The sequence below is a fragment of the Haliotis rubra genome, unplaced genomic scaffold (genome assembly GCF_003918875.1).
Source record: "Haliotis rubra isolate DU_JTF1 unplaced genomic scaffold, ASM391887v1 Scf52, whole genome shotgun sequence".
In the NCBI taxonomy this organism is placed as follows: Eukaryota; Metazoa; Mollusca; class Gastropoda; order Lepetellida; family Haliotidae; genus Haliotis; species Haliotis rubra.
In genome coordinates this window covers 1,117,049-1,138,314 of record NW_025767213.1, presented here as the reverse complement: position 1 = coordinate 1,138,314, position 21,266 = coordinate 1,117,049, and the positions used below count along the sequence as shown (strand labels likewise).

Genomic DNA, 21,266 nt, shown 5'->3' with positions numbered 1-21,266 from the left:
AATCAGATATTTGGTGAAACAAAATGATTATAATATTTTCCAAATCTTTATTTTTGATATTTTATTGTGTATTTAATGTCCACTGTGCTCCTACGTCAGTAATACATCTAATATGTTTCAAAATGAAAGTAATCATTATCAAATCAGTGTCAGTTAATAGTAATAATTATAATAACAATTTGTGTTGACAAGATTTAAGTCAATGCCAGCATTACATGTATTGATTGTTCATTCCTAGGAATAACTCACTTTATACTTCTGAACTTCCAGCCAGAATAGAACATCATTTTCCAAGTTATCTCCCTTTATTGACACATATCTTCTGAACTGGAGGGACGTTACTGGGTTCATAAGAGCCTTGCGGAACGTCAGAATCTCGTTAGATGATGAGATCCACCGACTTTCAAGAAGCTGGAAATATGTACAGAGTTCTATCATTCTCCAATACGTCCCGGACCTGTATCAACTATTGCAGAATCTCTCATGTAAGACATCAGTTTTTATACGATTAAACATGTTGGAAATGTGACTATTGTTCTTCACTACAAAAAACACATTGATATTTTTTAAGGAGCAAAAGACTCTTTCTCCTAAAATGCATTAAGTCATAAATGACACATGTGTAAATGAAGTATATGCACTCAATGTCCTCCCATATCAGAGTATTTGAGGGCTTTTGATCAACCTCCCAGACATTGAAACATTTCTGATGACATTGTGGGAACTTGCAAGATACCCTAAATATCTTTCACCAGCACAAACAGATTCTTGTGGTTTAAGTACTCTATTTCTGTCACAATTTTCATCCTCATGTAAATGTTTAGGGAAAATACAACTCTTTATTAATACATATTTATAATTTAGTATACGTCATTGAACATTATTACAGAAGGAAATATGAAATATATAAAAAATGAAAATGGGTGAGAGATACTTCAAATACAATTATAATAGCAATGATGTTTGTTTTTCTGCAGCAAATTGAACATGGTGCAAGAACTCGCTGATTTATAGGCTTTCATGACAAGTTATCTTGTGTACAACTGCACTGTGGCTAAATGAGGGTCTAATTTGCAGTTTTTCTTATGCATGGAATTGATGGACCTAACGCTGACAGCTACATAGAACCTGCAAGAAATCAGGCCTATTGTTGGAGGTACATCCATCAGTGTCAGAAATGCTGCAGAAAGAATGTGTTTATGAAGTTACACATTTTCATGGAAATAGCTGCTTCAGTATTCTCACGTTCTTTAACGTATTTTGGTCTCATTTAGTATGATAATTGTGTAGATTTAATAAGAGATGCAAAAAGCTTGAAAACACAAAATCATAAACTATCAGATGGTAATCAGAAATCCTTGATTGAATTTTGTCTAAGATCTGTGTAATAAGAAGCTTCTATGGTATCAATGTGGATGTTTTTCTAAGATAATAAGGTAGGACAAAAACTGGGGTAATAAAGCATGCCTTCAAGAGAGTTATTTTCCACTTCAACCAAGCATAAAATTCCTTATGTTTAACTGAAATGCCAAGCAGTCTCCATGGAAACTGGGAAATGCTGACTTTGACAACAGTAGGCTTACCCCCTGAAGAGGGGACAGAAGGACGGGACATGGCGCGGGACATGGCGCGGCAGTCTCTGATAACTCTGTACACTTTGCAGGAACTGTTTATTTTTTCTAGCAAAGAAAAGATCATTGAGAAGGAAACGGAGTCTGGCTCTCGGCAGAAATATTTATACCAAAAGTTGTCTATAACTGTTCCCGTTGTTTGTAGTATTAGTGATATGGTTACAAATACTGGGGGATTAACTCATCCCACCTGCATGCCATGTGGCCTCTGATTAGCATCAGCCAGAACTTCTCCTGGGATTGCCTTGACATTTTTTGAGCAATTCCCTTTGGAAGTTGGATGTGAGCTGGTCTAACACAAACCACTACCTAACATAAGGTCATCGTTTGTATTGCTCATTGGCTTCACATTAATGAGATTTTCTTAACATTTCAACTACTGACAGACACAAGGCCATATTGTGTGCACCCACTCATCAAAAGAGGAGTCATCTGCCCATCATGTAATCTCAATATTTAAAACTCACACAAATATGCATTTTCAAAACAGCCCAAGGCTGGAACAATATACCAAAAATGCTCTAGGATAATATTTTAGGGATAAGCTGACACCTTGTTTAGACAATATTTAGGATGAAAATGTCACAACCAAAGTGAGAGACATATTTTGGAGTGAAGGCCCGATAGATGAATGTGATGTTGTAAACAGTAGATTTCACCATCTGAGTGTCTGGAACTGGCTCTCCAGCTCAATAAACAATGGCTACCTTGTTCTCCATAGGGTCGCTATCCAACAATCTCAATTCAGAAATCTTAACTCAGAAGTAGAATGGCAGAAAGCCTCTTGAAATGTTTCTCATAAACAAGACAGGTGCCAAGATGCATGGTTGTATTTGGGACTCATGACTGAGCATCAAAATGCAAAGTTTTATTCAGGTCCCCTGACTAAGTGTCAAGATTCAAGATGTATGGTTGTATTCAGGTCCCATGACTAAGTGTCAAGATGCAGGGTCCTATTCAGGTCCCATGACTAAGTGTCAAGATGCATGGTTGTATTCAGGTCCCATGACTAAGTGTCAAGATGTATGGTTGTATTCAGGTCCCATGACTAAGTGTCAAGATGCATGGTTGTATTCAGGTCCCATGACTGAGCATCAAAATGCAAAGTTTTATTCAGGTCCAATGACTAAGTGTCAAGATGCATTGTTGTATTCAGGTCCCATGACTAAATGTCAAGATGTATGGTAGTATTCAGGTCCCATGACTAAGTGTCAAGACATATGGTTGTATTCAGGTCCCCTGACTGAGTGTCAAGATGCATGGTTGCATTCAGGTCCCATGACTGAGTGTCAAGATGCATGGTTGTATTCAGGTCCCATGACTAAGTGTCAAGATGCATGATTGTATGCAGGTCCCCTGACTGAGTGTCAAGATGCATGGTTGTATTCGGGTCCCATGATGGTATTCAGGTCCCATGATTGTATTCAGGTCCCCAGACTAAGTGTCAAGATGCATGGTTGTATTCAGGTCCCATGATTGTATTCAGGTCCCATGACTGAGTATCAAGATGCATGGTTGCATTCAGATCCCATGACTAAGTGTCAAGATGTATGGTTGTATTCAGGTCCCATGACTGAGTATCAAGATGCATGGTTGTATTCAGGTCCGATGACTGAGTGTCAAGATGGATAGTTGTATGCAGGTCCCATGACTGAGTATCAAGATGCTTGGTTGTATTCAGGTCCGATGACTAAGTGTCAAGATGTATGGTTGTATTCAGGTCCCATGACTGAGTGTCAAGATGCAGGGTCCTATTCAGGTCCCATGACTAAGTGTCAAGATGCATGGTTGTATTCAGGTCCCATGACTAAGTGTCAAGATGTATGGTTGTATTCAGGTCCCATGACTGAGTGTCAAGATGCATGGTTGTATTCAGGTCCCATGACTGAGCATCAAAATGCAAAGTTTTATTCAGGTCCAATGACTAAGCGTCAAGATGTATGGTTGTATTCAGGTCCCATGACTAAGTGTCAAGATGCAGGGTCCTATTCAGGTCCCATGACTAAGTGTCAAGATGCATGGTTGTATTCAGGTCCCATGACTAAGTGTCAAGATGTATGGTTGTATTCAGGTCCCCTGACTAAGTGTCAAGATGCATGGTTGTATTCAGGTCCCATGACTGAGCATCAAAATGCAAAGTTTTATTCAGGTCCAATGACTAAGTGTCAAGATGCATTGTTGTATTCAGGTCCCATGACTAAATGTCAAGATGTATGGTAGTATTCAGGTCCCATGACTAAGTGTCAAGACATATGGTTGTATTCAGGTCCCCTGACTGAGTGTCAAGATGCATGGTTGCATTCAGGTCCCATGACTGAGTGTCAAGATGCATGGTTGTATTCAGGTCCCATGACTAAGTGTCAAGATGCATGATTGTATGCAGGTCCCTGACTGAGTGTCAAGATGCATGGTTGTATTCGGGTCCCATGATGGTATTCAGGTCCCATGATTGTATTCAGGTCCCCAGACTAAGTGTCAAGATGCATGGTTGTATTCAGGTCCCATGATTGTATTCAGGTCCCATGACTGAGTATCAAGATGCATGGTTGCATTCAGATCCCATGACTAAGTGTCAAGATGTATGGTTGTATTCAGGTCCCATGACTGAGTATCAAGATGCATGGTTGTATTCAGGTCCGATGACTGAGTGTCAAGATGTATAGTTGTATGCAGGTCCCATGACTGAGTATCAAGATGCTTGGTTGTATTCAGGTCCGATGACTAAGTGTCAAGATGTATGGTTGTATTCAGGTCCCATGACTGAGTATCAAGATGCATGGTTGTATTCAGGTCCCATGACTAAGTGTCAAGATGCATGGTTGTATTCAGGTCCCATGACTAAGTGTCAAGATGTATGGTTGTATTCAGGTCCCATGACTGAGTGTCAAGATGCATGGTTGTATTCAGGTCCCATGACTGAGCATCAAAATGCAAAGTTTTATTCAGGTCCAATGACTAAGCGTCAAGATGTATGGTTGTATTCAGGTCCCATGACTAAGTGTCAAGATGCAGGGTCCTATTCAGGTCCCATGACTAAGTGTCAAGATGCATGGTTGTATTCAGGTCCCATGACTAAGTGTCAAGATGTATGGTTGTATTCAGGTCCCCTGACTAAGTGTCAAGATGCATGGTTGTATTCAGGTCCCATGACTGAGCATCAAAATGCAAAGTTTTATTCAGGTCCAATGACTAAGTGTCAAGATGCATTGTTGTATTCAGGTCCCATGACTAAATGTCAAGATGTATGGTAGTATTCAGGTCCCATGACTAAGTGTCAAGACATATGGTTGTATTCAGGTCCCCTGACTGAGTGTCAAGATGCATGGTTGCATTCAGGTCCCATGACTGAGTGTCAAGATGCATGGTTGTATTCAGGTCCCATGACTAAGTGTCAAGATGCATGATTGTATGCAGGTCCCCTGACTGAGTGTCAAGATGCATGGTTGTATTCGGGTCCCATGATGGTATTCAGGTCCCATGATTGTATTCAGGTCCCCAGACTAAGTGTCAAGATGCATGGTTGTATTCAGGTCCCATGATTGTATTCAGGTCCCATGACTGAGTATCAAGATGCATGGTTGCATTCAGATCCCATGACTAAGTGTCAAGATGTATGGTTGTATTCAGGTCCCATGACTGAGTATCAAGATGCATGGTTGTATTCAGGTCCGATGACTGAGTGTCAAGATGTATAGTTGTATGCAGGTCCCATGACTGAGTATCAAGATGCTTGGTTGTATTCAGGTCCGATGACTAAGTGTCAAGATGTATGGTTGTATTCAGGTCCCATGACTGAGTATCAAGATGCATGGTTGTATTCAGGTCCCATGACTAAGTGTCAAGATGCATGGTTGTATTCAGGTCCCATGACTAAGTGTCAAGATGTATGGTTGTATTCAGGTCCCATGACTGAGTGTCAAGATGCATGGTTGTATTCAGGTCCCATGACTGAGTATCAAGATGCATGGTTGTATTCAGGTCCCATGACTGAGCATCAAAATGCAAAGTTTTATTCAGGTCCAATGACTAAGTGTCAAGATGCATGGTTGTATTCAGGTCCCATGACTAAATGTCAAGATGTATGGTTGTATTCAGGTCCCATGACTAAGTGTCAAGATTCATGGTTGTATTCAGGTCCCATGACTAAGTGTCAAGACATATGGTTGTATTCAGGTCCCATGACTGAGTGTCAAGATGCATGGTTGCATTCAGGTCTCATGACTGAGTGTCAAGATGCATGATTGTATGCAGGTCCCCTGACTGAGTGTCAAGATGCATGGTTGTATTCGGGTCCCATGATGGTATTCAGGTCCCATGATTGTATTCAGGTCCCATGACTAAGTGTCAAGATGCATGGTTGTATTCAGGTCCCATGATTGTATTCAGGTCCCATGACTGAGTATCAAGATGCATGGTTGTATTCAGATCCCATGACTAAGTGTCAAGATGCATGGTTGTATTCAGGTCCCATGACTGAGTATCAAGATGCATGGTTGTATTCAGGTCCCATGACTGAGTATCAAGATGCATGGTTGTATTCAGGTCCCATGACTGAGTGTCAAGATGTATGGTTGTATTCAGGTCCCATGACTGAGTGTCAAGATGCATGGTTGTATTCAGGTCCCATGACTGAGTGTCAAGATGTATGGTTGTATTCAGGTCCCATGACTGAGTGTCAAGATTCATGGTTGTATTCAGGTCCGATGACTGATTGTCAAGATGCATGGTTGTATTCAGGTCCCATGACTGAGTTTCAACATACATGGTTGTATTCAGGTCCCATGACTAAGTGTCAAGATGCATGGTTGTATTCAGGTCCCATGACTGAGTGTCAAGATGCATGGTTGTATTCAGGTCCCATGACTGAGTGTCAAGATGCATGGTTGTATTCAGGTCCCATGACTGAGTGTCAAGATGTATGGTTGTATTCAGGTCCCATGACTGAGTGTCAAGATGCATGGTTGTATTCAGGTCCCATGACTGAGTGTCAAGATGTATGGTTGTATTCAGGTCCCATGACTGAGTGTCAAGATTCATGGTTGTATTCAGGTCCGATGACTGATTGTCAAGATGCATGGTTGTATTCAGGTCCCATGACTGAGTTTCAACTGAGTATCCAAGATGCATGGTTGTATTCATACATGGTTGTATTCAGGTCCCATGACTAAGTGTCAAGATGCATGGTTGTATTCAGGTCCCATGACTGAGTGTCAAGATGCATGGTTGTATTCAGGTCCCCTGACTGAGTGTCAAGATGGATGGTTGTATTCAGGTCCCATGACTAAGTGTCAAGATGTATGGTTGTATTCAGGTCCCCTGACTGAGTGTCAAGATGTATGGTTGTATTCAGGTCCCATGACTAAGTGTCAAGATGCATGGTTGTATTCAGGTCCCCTGACTAAGTGTCAAGATGCATGGTTGTATTCAGGTCCCATGACTAAGTGTCAAGATGGATGGTTGTATTCAGGTCCCATGACTAAGTGTCAAGACGTATGGTTGTATTCAGGTCCCATGACTGAGTGTCAAGATGCATGGTTGTATTCAGGTCCCATGACTAAGTGTCAAGATGCATGGTTGTATTCAGGTCCCATGACTGAGTGTCAAGATGCATGGTTGTATTCAGGTCCCATGACTGAGTGTCAAGATGCATGGTTGTATTCAGGTCCCATGACTGAGTGTCAAGACGTATGGTTGTATTCAGGTCCCATGACTGAGTGTCAAGATGCATGGTTGTATTCAGGTCCCATGACTAAGTGTCAAGATGCATGGTTGTATTCAGGTCCCATGACTGAGTGTCAAGATGCATGGTTGTATTCAGGTCCCATGACTGAGTGTCAAGATGCATGGTTGTATTCAGGTCCCATGACTAAGTGTCAAGATGCATGGTTGTATTCAGGTCCCATGACTGAGTGTCAAGATGCATAGTATAAATGCAGGTCACTTTTTTGTACATGAAAATGCACTGGTTACATTATGCCCATGATGGAATGCTAAAGGAGTAGGTGTGTATGTTGAGGTAAGTTCAACAGTCAACATGTTTGAACATCAAAGAGGTGTGCCTGTATTTTGGCCATTATGACTCCGCACATGTGTGAGTGTTACAAGGGCGTGGGTGATAGCTCCTGGCGCTGCCCCTCCACTGAACAGCATGTGTATTTAAACACACAGAGTTTGGCCCAAGGAGGACAACCAGGTTGTTCCAGGAGCAGCGCCACAGACTGCACAGAACGGAAATGCTCCGCAGATCCACACAAGTGTTACAATCTTCATTATTCCCAGGATCACATGTGTACACCAACACTTGTCTGATCAAAATTCCAACCATTTTCACTGCCATTTTGAGCAGCCCCTTCTGAATGGCTGTAAACACAGATCCAGCCTGAGTGGATGTCAGGGTTTAGATGGCTGCGAATGTCTGATATGTCAGGGGTTTACAGTGCTGTGATTGTCTGATATGTCAAAGGTTTACAGTGTTGAGATTGTCTGATATGTCAGGGGTTTACAGTGCTGCAATTGTCTGATATGTCAGGGGTTTACAGTGCTGAGGTTGTCTGATATGTCAGGGGTTTACAGTGCTGAGATTGTCTGATATGTCAGGGGTTTACAGTGCTGCAATTGTCTGATATGTCAGGGGTTTACAGTACTGTGATTGTCTGATATGTCAGGGGTTTACAGTGCTGTGATTGTCTGATACGTCAGGGGTTTACAGTGCTGAGATTGTCTGATATGTCAGGGGTTTACAGTACTGCAATTGTCTGATATGTCAGGGGTTTACAGTGCTGAGGTTGTCTGATATGTCAGGGGTTTACAGTGCTGTGATTGTCTGATATGTCAGGGGTTTACAGTGCTGAGGTTGTCTGATATGTCAGGTGTTTACAGTGCTGCGATTGTCTGATATGTCAGGGGTTTACAGTGCTGAGGTTGTCTGATATGTCAGGGGTTTACAGTGCTGAGATTGTCTGATATGTCAGGGGTTTACAGTGCTGAGGTTGTCTGATATGTCAGGGGTTTACAGTACTGTGATTGTCTGATATGTCAGGGGTTTACAGTGCTGTGATTGTCTGATACGTCAGGGGTTTACAGTGCTGTGATTGTCTAATATGTCAGGGGTTTACAGTGCTGTGATTGTCTGATATGTCAGGGGTTAACAGTGCTGTGATTGTCTAATATGTCAGGGGTTTACAGTGCTGTGATTGTCTAATATGTCAGGGGTTTACAGTGCTGTGATTGTCTGATATATGAGGGGTTTACAGTGCTGTGATTGTCTGATATGTCAGGGTTTACAGTGCTTTGATTGTCTGATACGTCAAGGGTTAACAGTACTGTGATTGTCTGATATGTCAGGGGTTTATAGTGCTGTGATTGTCTGATATGTCAGGGGTTTATAGTGCTGTGATTGTCTGATATGTCAGGGGTTTACAGTGCTGCAATTGTCTGATATGTCAGGGGTTTAGATGGCTGAGATTGTCTGATATGTCAGGGGTTTACAGTGCTGTGATTGTCTGATATGTCAGGGGTTTACAGTGCTTTGATTGTCTGATACGTCAGGGGTTTACAGTGCTGTGATTGTCAGATATGTCAGGGGTTTACAGTGCTGTGATTGTCTGATATGTCAGGGGTTTACAGTGCTGAGGTTGTCTGATATGTCAGGGGTTTACAGTACTGTGATTGTCTGATATGTCAGGGGTTTAGATGGCTGAGATTGTCTGATATGTCAGGTGTTTACAGTGCTGTGATTGTCTGATATGTCAGGGGTTTACAGTGCTTTGATTGTCTGATATGTCAGGGGTTTACAGTGCTGTGATTGTCTAATATGTCAGGGGTTTACAGTGCTGTGATTGTCTGATATGTCAGGGGTTTACAGTGCTGAGATTGTCTGATATGTCAGGGGTTTGAAGCATCATGAAGCGAAGATTGACTTGGTGTTAGTGATGGGACCCCAGAGAGTTGTCAGGGTACCCATCCCTGCTTCAGCACAAGGCATCTCCTCATGTGTACAAAGAAATGTCTGTTGTATGACGGCAAAGTGCCGTTCATTCTCCAATACATGTTCTTACAGAAACACTTGTTCCAGTCAACCAAACATACAAAACACTGCATCATGGATACCCACAGATTGCCTCAAGGAACTATTGCACTAAACTTGCACAAGTCTCCAAGGAAATCAGTAATAGTGTTTAAAATAATTTCTACAAAAATATAAATATGCCTCTAAGAGACTGATGTCCATTTATCTAGACTTGGCTCTTTAAAGTATAGAAATACTATATACATCCATGGGCTTAGCCTTCAGTACAGCCTAGAGCAAGGGTACTATCACACCAGCATTCACTGAAACATTGGATAAGACAAAAAGAAATTCTTTCACTTTCAGGTGTATGTTATTTCTGCTATATTGTCAAATAGGGGTATTTGGAGTGAAGTCATCAAAACTCCTTAGAAGAATTGGCTGCTAAACTCTGTGTCAACACTTTGCCAATAGTAACCAAGTTTGATATTAATTGTTTTTGGCTGGAATAGAGAGACTTGAAAGTACATGGGAACTAACTGGAGCCATACCCAAACAACAAAAATTAAATTATGTAGTAGCATATTAGTACATCTTACATTGGTATATAATGGACTGTGCTATTCTAAACAATAAACTATGTTTATAAGCATATGAGATGGTAGTGACAACAAGACAAATATTTATTCCAACATAAAGGACAACTAGTCGTAACACCCATCTTTAAATATTTCCTGTTTTTCAAAAGGAAATCCAGGGTTCTACCAGATATTTTTTCCAACTTCAAAAGAAGGCATTTTATCAACGAACATATCTTTTGACAAAAGGAAATGAAAATATTTGTCAGGGAAATTATTCACATATGAAAATAAACACATGGTCTGAAGAACGTTAAACTGGGAGCTGGCAAAAGATCCACAAGGCTTATTCATAATGGTCATAATATAATACAAATAGAAGAACAATAAATATCCACGTCCATTTTTAAAAGATAACCCTTTCACAAATAATGTTCGTGTACAGTTTAGTTGCGGGGAGTATGAAAGTGTGACTGTGATGTTTCCATCAGCTTACTGACGCTGCACGCCGTTTGCTGCAGAGCTGGGAATCACCAACATTTTAATGAGCCAGGGGCAGTGCCGTGGGATCTTCTGATGGAGAAACAGCTCAAGATAAAAGACAATTAGGCAAGCTTTATGCTGCTCTGATTATCTTTATAGGTGTTTGGGTGTTTATCTTCAAGGGCTGGATGCAATATGCACCTCAAACAATAACAAAGCTGACTAAAGGGAGGAGAACACAGAACGTACTCAGTGCGTTTACGTCAGCTGTGTTCATGTCCATCATTGCGCTTATGAATACCGAACACATTAACAACTTGTACATGTGTTCAAACATTTCTCTCCACTTCTTTCGGCTCAGCTCTCTGCATGCATGTCATCACTAGGAGACCATAATGAAAAGACTGCATGAAAATAATCTGTCAAGCATGTTTAACAAATATCAAAGTTTTGTCAAGCAAAGGACTCCATATTTGTTTATATCTGCATCACACTTCAGGATACTGTGTAACAATATATAACATAACTCCTTGTAAGAGATATACATATACACATATACACATTATGTAAACCTTCTAAGATGTAGGTACATTCAATATCAGTCCATTATAGAGTGTTTTATTCAGTAAACAATGTAGATGGCTAGAAACCGCTAGTGCCAAGATGACGGTTCCATGCATGTGATGCTGAATGATACATTCTGCTAGCATCCCCTCACCTGCTGCTGTAGTGACATAGATAGGAGGCCACTTTCCCCTCATTATGATGAACTGCCTGATTAATCTGGACTGAATCTTCTTCAAAGCATTGTCATAAACAAGTTTGATAAACAGGCAATATCACATGCTACCATCATTACTAGCAGATAGTTTCCTAATTTAGTAGACAGCTATGATTAGATGGTCTACACTGGGCATCCACCCACTTATAAGACCACGGATGTTCTGTAGGTACAGTGGCATGTTGTTTTGTTGTCTGTTGCATAAAATGTCTTTAATATACAATACTGTTTATGACAAAACGTGGCCACTATCCAAAGTTAAGCATGTGAACAATGCTGTTAGTATGTTGTGCAGTTATTTTACAGGTTCCTCAGAGTGACATTCTATGCATGAGATCATTGTGAGGTTGCCATACAATGACATGGAGCTTTAACTTGATCATGTACATCTTCATGTGTAGTGACGTATTCCGTATTTAACCTTTAATCCAGTGGATCTATTAAAGGGTAGTACTTCTTCTAGGAATGATTATAATGCCTGATATCTTTGGCAGTAGGAAGAAATAAACATCATATTCGAGTATTTGTTTTGAAATATTAATCAAATCTCACCTGAAAAATCAATAAAATTATTTGTTTGCCTTCAAAATGAAAGTCAGTACTGGGTTGATAACTGGCAATCGGTGCCTGCAATATGGCATCATGGAACAAATAGTTGTTGACTTGGTTTCATATCCATTGTGCTTACACAATAGCTGTGTGTTCCAACTGGACAATGACACATTCACCTTACCTATCTTTCCAAAGGCAATGATAAAGCATTCTCTTGTTTGTTCTAAAAGAATACACCTGTTTAAAGAATTCTTGGTTGGTGTTTATGAATAGTTACAGTTGATTATAGATATTTGTGAGGTCTTGCAACAAAGTGTAAAGCGAACAAACAAAATCTTCTCTAAAAAACACCCAGTAAAATGTCAAAAGTATAAGTTTGGAATCTGTTTCCATTTAGATGTGTACATGAGCTATGAGGACTAGGCTTTCCTCAAGAAAAATATTTATTTGAGAGAAATAACGTCCACCTTCCCAAAATCCTTTTTTAAAAAAAAATCCTTTTCTTATCCTCAGCATTCTTTTAGCAATCAATGTTTGTTTTGGTAATCCAAGGGAGACAACTTTACCATTATTGTGCATGAGCTGCATGGGCGGGTGTGAGGGGTACATGGCCTATTGAAAGGTCAGCACATTAGCCTGAACTCTACCTTCGACAGGGCCTGAGAGCGTCTCCGCTTCTGAACCAGGACGTCATCAACTACATCATCCATGCCAGTGCGCGGTCGCTGTCTGTCCTCGAACTCTGGTGTCACCAGGAACAGAGGCAGCCATTTTCTCTCCAGACGTTCCCTAACATACTTCTGTGCCTCGAGGAGTACAGAGTTGGGGGGTCGGTCATCCAGCAGCTTGCCCCATCCCCCTCCTGCAGCCATCACCTGCAACAAACACACAGCAGTTAACTCAGCCATCCAACACAATTCTGCACACTGTTTCAGTCATATGGACAAAAATGTATGTTTATACTTCACCAACAGTCGTGAAGGAGGAATGATTACTGACAAATAATTACTGACAAATAATTACTCACAAATAATTACTCACAAATGATTTTGATGATTTTATGGTCATTACATATCATGTTTCAAATGGCTTCCTCATCTGGGATTAATGACCTGGCTGATGACAAATGTTCATCACGTTCATCATGACCCTCAAGGTGTTCTACTGAACACAAGACGTTCTGCTAATGATGTTTAAATGACTTTGGAATGACCATTCCGCATACTGGAATCACCTAAAATGGTTTTATACTTTCACAAATTGGGAATATTTCTATAACAGTTCAAACTTGGAGGTTATAACTGGTTATTTTCTAAAAATAAAAGTGGTTTGTACTAATACAATCATGAGTGGACCGAACGGATCTAGGGTGAACAAAGACATTACAAGCAGTGTCTGATGGTGTGTCTTCAACTACATGCAGTGACACATTCATCATACTTACCTTCTCACTCAGAATGCACAGCTGATTGGAAGAATAATCAATCATAACTGTCAAACAATAGCCAAGGATTCAACTCAGGATTCTTTGTGAAGTTGTAAAACTACACACCATCTCCAGTTATAAAAACAAGAACATTGAAGACATGTACACCATTCCATTTTGGCCCTACATCTTATTGGTATTTGTTTCCAGCACATTATATCTAACTGGAACAATCATGGTTTTCATCTTGGAATCTACATCTGTTGAATCAATGCTATCATTTGAATTATCGTTCCTTTTTTCAGAATCTTCTATTTTTTCAGTGTGGATGTTAGTAAAGTTTTCCCATGCTATTAAGTGTGTTTGTGTAAGACTGAGATGACGTGATAGTGCAGCCAGTCCTCTCCACCCTGTTGTTCAATGTGTCGAGATGGAAGGGGATCCTCATTGTTATTGTAAGTCCAAAAAGCGGGCTGCCTGTATTGGAAGTGTGCCGTGTGGTGCATGCACAACTGTTGCTCATGTTAACACCAAGCGTCTTCCAGCAGGAAATCTTGTGTTTGGACAGAAACTCTACAGCTGCTGGTCTCCAGCCAGAACAGGTTTTTTTCTCTATTGTCAACAGCTGGTAATCACTGTCAGGAATTCTCAAACTTTGGGGAATTTTACAGAAAAATTTCAGCATCACTCAAGTCATTTTGAAAATCATCACGAAAATGAAATTAACATACTTAGGAAACTTCCAAGTTGAATCAAGCGATTTTGATTAACAGATACTTTACAGAATGCTTACAGAGCATTTAGTTTCACATGGGAACTCAAAGTAAATACACAACTTAGTCATGAAAACTATGAAAACTAAACAATGAACAAGTTAGAATCACAAGACTCAGAAACTCATGTTCACTAGTGTTTTTCACCTTTAAAACATTATTGAGTATTTATTACCTTGAACAAAAAAAAGAGATGGAAAAAATTACCAAATTCAAATACACACATATTATCTGCACTGACTGTGTAATGTAGTTGATTATATCAGTTTACACCGAGATACAAGAATACATCTCTGAGCAGGCAGACAAAATAGCATTTAAATAATGGTCATCATGCTTAACATCAGATTGATGTTCTTCAGGCAAAGTGTAGAGACACTTGTACTTGGATGATACAGTCTGTGCATGTCACCAGCATAACCTGTGGCTTCAGAAGCAGGAAATCACTGGCCTATGTACAGTCTAAAATACAAATTTGTAAAACCATATACTGCAAAACAATATTTCTATAATGTCTGTATAAATTGGCTAAGAATCTGTGAGCAAAAGGTAAAGAGATCATTGCTAGGATTACCTATGCACAATTTAAGAATCATTATTGGCCTTGCCGTTTCAGGGGAGATGTTGAAAACGGAAGGATGATGGACGATGGATTGATGAGGGATAATGTGGCATGACATGAGATCACAATACCAACAGAGCCAATAAAGCCAGGACTATATCTGTGTTTGTTGGTTTAACTCCACACTCCGCAATATTCTGGCTCTATGACAGCAGTGAGCAAACAATGGAGTCCTGACCAGGAAACCCAGTGACTGATAGCATGAGCATCTGTCCGTGCAGGCAGGATACAGTGACCCACAAGCAAGTCACTGCAGACTCTGACCATTAGGTCCCATGGCAACCACAGGCATCTGGGGACCTACAGCTGGCAACCACACCAAAACTATACAAAATATCGGCACAAGGTAGATCTAGTTATTATCAGTCTTCAAACTTAATGTGAGACATGACCATCACCCAGATATGGAATGCAGCTAAGAGCCACAGGCCTCCAGCAGAGAGCAGTTTCGATTGGTGTGACTGATATACTTTCGTATAAGTGTAGAATTAATATTAATGGCCACTGGGCCTTTTTGCTGTGTTTCTTCTTAACATAGCGTATTAACATATATAACACACTCTGTGTCTGACTCTTACAAAAAGTATAAAAAATAAAATAACAAACTATTCATGGACAATTTATCTGCAACAATTAGTAACACAACGTTATTTACCATCTGTTTACCAGGTGACACAAAGTGAGATGTCATCTTTTTTAGTTTTACTTTCCTAAAATATTTGTGCGAGCTGTTGCCAATCCAAAATGGTTGGCTGATGTATCAAATTACTGAACGATTAAATTATTTCTGTGATATTGTACATGGTGTACCAGGGTGAGTTTAGTTACTAATAATTGTTTGGAAACTGCTGGTATATTGTATTGAAGTCCCTAGATACCAGCAGATCTTGATGTCTTTTTAATTGTGTTATATTAATCCCTCAAAGACCAAATCATCATGAGTCATATAAAACGTCACTGTGATGACTATGGAGAAATGTTTCTAACAGAATCTTCATTTCACAACAACCATGTTCCCAGGCTGACATGTTTGTTTCTCAGTAGGCTGCGATGTAAAAACATCTCATATTCACCATGGTGTCATCAGTTCAACAGGGACGGGGAACTCTACAGGTAGATCCTGGCAATACCCACATTCAAAGAAATAATATCTGAACAATATTATTTACCAGACAAAACCAAACAACACTGAAAACATTGTTTATATATCATATTGTCAAGGTGATGAAGAGAAACACATTAAAACCTTGATGTTGACATTTCATTTTTAGTTTTTATCCAAGTAGGAACCATTTTTACAAAATGATGACCTGACCACAATGTTGTAGGAATACAATGGGCAATAATCATGGCAAGTTTGTTTGTTAATTATAAGTAAATATTTGTCAGGGTGTGGTGGCAAATGTAGATTTTTTTAGCTCAAGAATAAAACTAATAAGCACTTTATTAAATATAAATATATAATTTATATGGCTCGACAATTTGGTTCTACAGCATATACTTGGTATCAATGTACAATGGCTGGTGGCTGTGAGGACTGAGCAAAATTCTCTTTGTGAAAATTTGATGATCACAAAACATTGGTGGAAAAAGTGGTGGGAGACCCATCCACAACTGCTCTTACAGACCTGTTGTACAGTTACTGCTTTGTATCTATAGCATATCTCACAGGGAAATATCTATGATACTTAACCACAACTCTACCTGACAAAGGAACAAGAGTGTGTTCACTGTAAGACTACTGATCCTTATGAGAAGACTTCATCAAGAAGGAAGCTTCAAAGATTGCTCTCCCTTTACTGTGTTAACCTGCATTGATCATAACAACCCTACAACTGTCTCTGATTTAGAATTTACAACTTTCATCATCATATGTCTCAATAAAACATTTACTCCGCAATGTAAGCGTGGACTGGGAACATATATAGTCATGCCTACACCTGAGTATATATTGTCTCCAACAAACACCAACATCTCCCCAAGTGAGGAATGTACATGAATGGCTGCGGCACCAGCGTCAGGTAATGGAATATAACTGCAGTGGCCTGGCTGAACTTATACAGAGACATAAGCCAATGTCAACAAGCTCAACATTCACACAAGTAATCATTGACTCCTTGGGGTCGAAAATTGGTTCCAAGATCCCTCAAAGATCTGGCAGAAATATCAAGCAGCAAGTGTTTTTCTCTTCTAGCAAATGTCAGTAACTGGCTTCAGGAAATGCCACAACTCAGTCGGTGACAATATAGGGGAACACACATACTTTGTCCCAACGAAATATCACTGCCAAATATTTCATGTTGTCAACACTGTTCAAAATTGCATGCATTCTGGTATATAAGACCTATTTCCTTCACTTTGAATCTCTTATGTGAATAAATATTTACACCAGTTGCCAATGTTTACAAAGAAAACACATCCTTTTCTTACTGGTGGTTTCTGCAGCTGGGCCACATTTCCTCACACACTGGATATGGCAATTACCAACAGAAAAACTGGCAGGCATGGGGATGGTCTAAGGGGGGTAACTCCTGTCATCTTAACTGACAGGGTGCCTGTCTGGCAGGTTTTAGGTGAGAACAGCTATGTTGTTAGTGAATACCTTCACCTGTATGGTGTTGTTAACATTGACAGATGCGATAGCAACGTATCATGTCATCAGAGGCGGGAGGGACATCTGTCACTAGCGATGATATCAACAAGAACTATGCATGTAATTGGGCTGCTATCTCATCACCATCTGTAGATATCCATCACTAACATGGCACTCATATCATTGATGCTTGGCTGATTGTAGAGGATAAACAATGACAATCTGGTACTGTCTGTAACAAAGTACAGCTACTCTATTTCCCTGTACAACTGTTCTTTGCTGCAAATATTTACATCAAAATCTTTGGAGCAAATATTTAAACAAATATATTCACAAGGCAGAACTGTAGCAATGGTTATGCCAGGTAATGAAACTTGTTCGTTTTATCCTTACTGCTCCAGTTGGATTAAAAAAAAATGAAAACAAGAACTCCATAAAATCGAAGTAACCATAAAACATGAACTGCTGGAATGCATTGTGTGTTTAGTCTGTGTAAACACCTTGTTCAGAGTACAAAGCTATTTTTCTGACATACGTCCACTTATGTAAAACCAGCATGTAATATGTCCTACTATACCAATAACCCCTTTATGCCCAAAAAAACATCCGAATATTGAACTAGCAAATATATTTTAGTTTTCTATCCTACCCATATCTTTCATAAAACAGCTAAATCAAAATCTCAATGCAATAATTTGGTGTTTTTCTGTTTGAAACAATCAAACATATATGTATTTCAGTTTCTATCAGTTTTCACCTACACTCCATTACTGCAGGCTGTTTGAACAGGGTTCTTATGTAGACAAACATCTAGTCTTTGAAATGACCATATTTTACAGGAATAAAACCCAGTTCCTAAATTGTATTCATAAAGTATAATAAAAGGAGTGCAGGAGACCAGAGCTCCAGATAAGATTTAGCTCATGTGGGTACTGTACCCACTGTTTGTTTTTTTGAGTGGGTATTACGAATGTTGAGTGGGTATTTCATTTTCCGTTACCTACTGCTTTCAAATATGCACGTATTTCAGTCATTTTACTCACCTAAGTATTATGTCATTGAGTAAGTTTACTAAGCAGGTATGTTCTGCCTTATGTCATACCTAATCAAAACCAACTTAAATATAATGGAAATGCTTTCATAAAAGATCACTCATCCTATACTGACAGTACAACACTTGTCCTATACTAACAGTACAACTTGATAGCAATCGATGTCTTTTTCATTACGCAAGCGATTTTTATAAATATATTCCGTACGCATTTGTTTTAAACTTTTTGCGTATCTAACATTTTAAATGCGTAATTGGTACGCAACAATTATTTTCCAATGCGTAATTGGAAATTTGCTATGCGTATTTTACCCGGATATGCAGCTTATCTGCGCCTCTGGGAGACTTTCTTCACTTTCAGAAACTGAGGTAATCTAGACTTGCCACACATTCTAGACTTGCATGGGCTGAATGGGATATATTTGTTTGAGGGTCTGTATGACAGACTAGGTCCTGATGGTGGAAACATAGAGCTGCAGCACATGCTAGACATCTAGCCACACCCAAAAACATCAGTTACCAAGAAATGTTTTACCCAGAGTGCATTACCAGCAATGACCTTGTTGTGGGTGATTATTTGTTTATTTGCCATGTTTCAACCTTCAAACAAGAAATTTTACTTAAACTTTGTTGAAAACTTCACATATCTAAACCATTTCCTCCCTCTTCTATGAAAATAATTGATAAGCATTGAGCCTGTACCAGCATGTGTTGTTGAAAATGCTTACAAATTCCAGGAATCAGTAACGAGAGGAATTTAAGTATTTAATACAAGTATTGTTCCACTGTTATGTGTCCAGCTTATCAGTTTTGTTTATCAGTTTCTCAAACAGATTCTATCGCAAGCACATCATGTGTAGGTTCTGGACAATACACACCAGCAGTACCATGGCCACACAGTTGGGGCACCAGGTGTCAACAGGTGACTGGACATGCTGTATTATCATTTTTCCTCACAGATGTCCATTAACTGGATTTTGGGAACAAGGGACTTCGTATAGCAAGTATCATATCTTTGTCCTGAACATTTATTGTTAACAGTTCTATCCTCCATGATAGTCAGTGATCTTCTTTGTGTGTCTGGGTGATGATGGATGAGGTTGGGATCATTTGCTTATTGTCCTTCTTATCAATTACAATTTAACTGCATTTGTTGGAAATGAGTGATAAACCATCTGTGTATTGTACTGAAGAAAGAGTTAAGGTATCAATGTGTTCTTCACAAACAATCATAAGTATAGTGCTGAGATATTTTGATGAATGAACGATCAACAAACAGAAGAAATATGTGTGTAGGTACTGTTTAACTTCTAGAATGTTTATAAGCTTTTCTAAACAGCTTGCTGATGAGATCAGATTCCTTGTTCACATGACCAAAATGTTAACAGTGCCATTATGTTGTCAAGGTAACAATATCATCAGTTGGATGATTCCATACCCTCCTACATTTGTAAGCATTTTGATTGGTCCATTGAAATTTCTTGTTTTGATGTAGATTTCCAAACAGGAATGATGATAAAATATTCAATTTCTTACATCCAAAATACTGGTTCAGTGGCTTGTCCAAGCAACATAGATATTTGCATCAAGTTATGGTTTGACCTGCATATTGGTGATGGTAATGATAATAACAGGTCTTAGCTCACCTTGTCTTGACCCTCCTTCCCTGCAGGACTGTTAGGTCCAAAGAAGTATTTCTTGTTGAGGTATTTAGTTTTAATCTCCTTGGCTTTCTGATCCCGCTTTTTCTCATCCGAGTGTGTAATTCTCCGCCATGCTTCAATGTCCATCCAACACATGAGGTCCATGCTGGCATAGTTGTCTGCCAGGAACTGGCGGAAATGTTCCAGCTCAATGCGGTTGTGTATTAGCTTCTCCAGGGTGTAGTCTCGGAAATCTGGTGGGATGTTCTCTAACAGACTTTCATCATACACAGGGTCCTCGAAGCCTTCCATCGGGTCATCAGGGGTCAGCACACGCTGAAATATATCAGCATGATGTCACCACTTGTATAAGGTATTGTTCACTATCATTTCCTATCTATAATATATTTTTAATACACCTACCTTTTTCACCTGGTAGGGATGAAGCAAAAGAAGTGCACATAAAATATCTGCTCTAGCATCATACACTTTCACACCTTTGCTCACTGGCTTTTCTTCACCTAACTTGTTAGTTGTTTAACACCACACTCAGCAATAGTCCAGCTACATGGGGGCAGTCCATAAATAGTCAAGTCTGGTCCAGACAATCCACTGATCTACAGCATGATCATTCATCTACACAATTGGCCTACAAGCTAGTCAGCGAGCCTGACCACCCGGATCTTCAGGGGTTCTTCACCTTCACTCTTTCACATTTTAGAGAATAGAGGAAAAATATTCATCAGAATGAAAACAAATAATTCAGTGTCCGGAAATGATCAGTTGTTTGAGAGGTAATTGTTTGTGTTGTTTGAGTCTTTATGCTCCACGGACAGGACATGATGACATACCATGGCTTTCAATGCATGATGCTCTGGAGGATCTTAAACCCAAAACTGTGGACCAAGCAAACAACAACTGACCTCTTTGATGAGCCCCCGCTTCTGTAGGTGTAGCACATACTTAGATCGGGTCTCTAGGTGGCGCTTCACATCAATCAGCTCCACCTACAGGCAGAAAACATAAGATAATATATGAAATTTAAAAACTCCTCATTATAATTGTGTTTATGGCAGTCCCTGTGAGAGACAGTTGCTATGTCCACCGTGACAGTCATCAGGTTGT

General features: G+C 39.7%; 1 protein-coding gene across 1 annotated transcript in view; it reads right to left on the bottom strand.

The window, feature by feature from the left end:
* LOC124292534 (regulator of G-protein signaling 22-like) overlaps positions 1–21,266 on the bottom strand; it is a 134,752-nt gene that overhangs the window by 38,537 nt on the left and 74,949 nt on the right. The window contains 4 exon segments of the mRNA XM_046729658.1: positions 250–411; positions 12,681–12,908; positions 20,145–20,477; positions 21,065–21,148. Of these exon segments, the coding sequence (XP_046585614.1) occupies positions 250–411; positions 12,681–12,908; positions 20,145–20,477; positions 21,065–21,148 (807 nt within the window).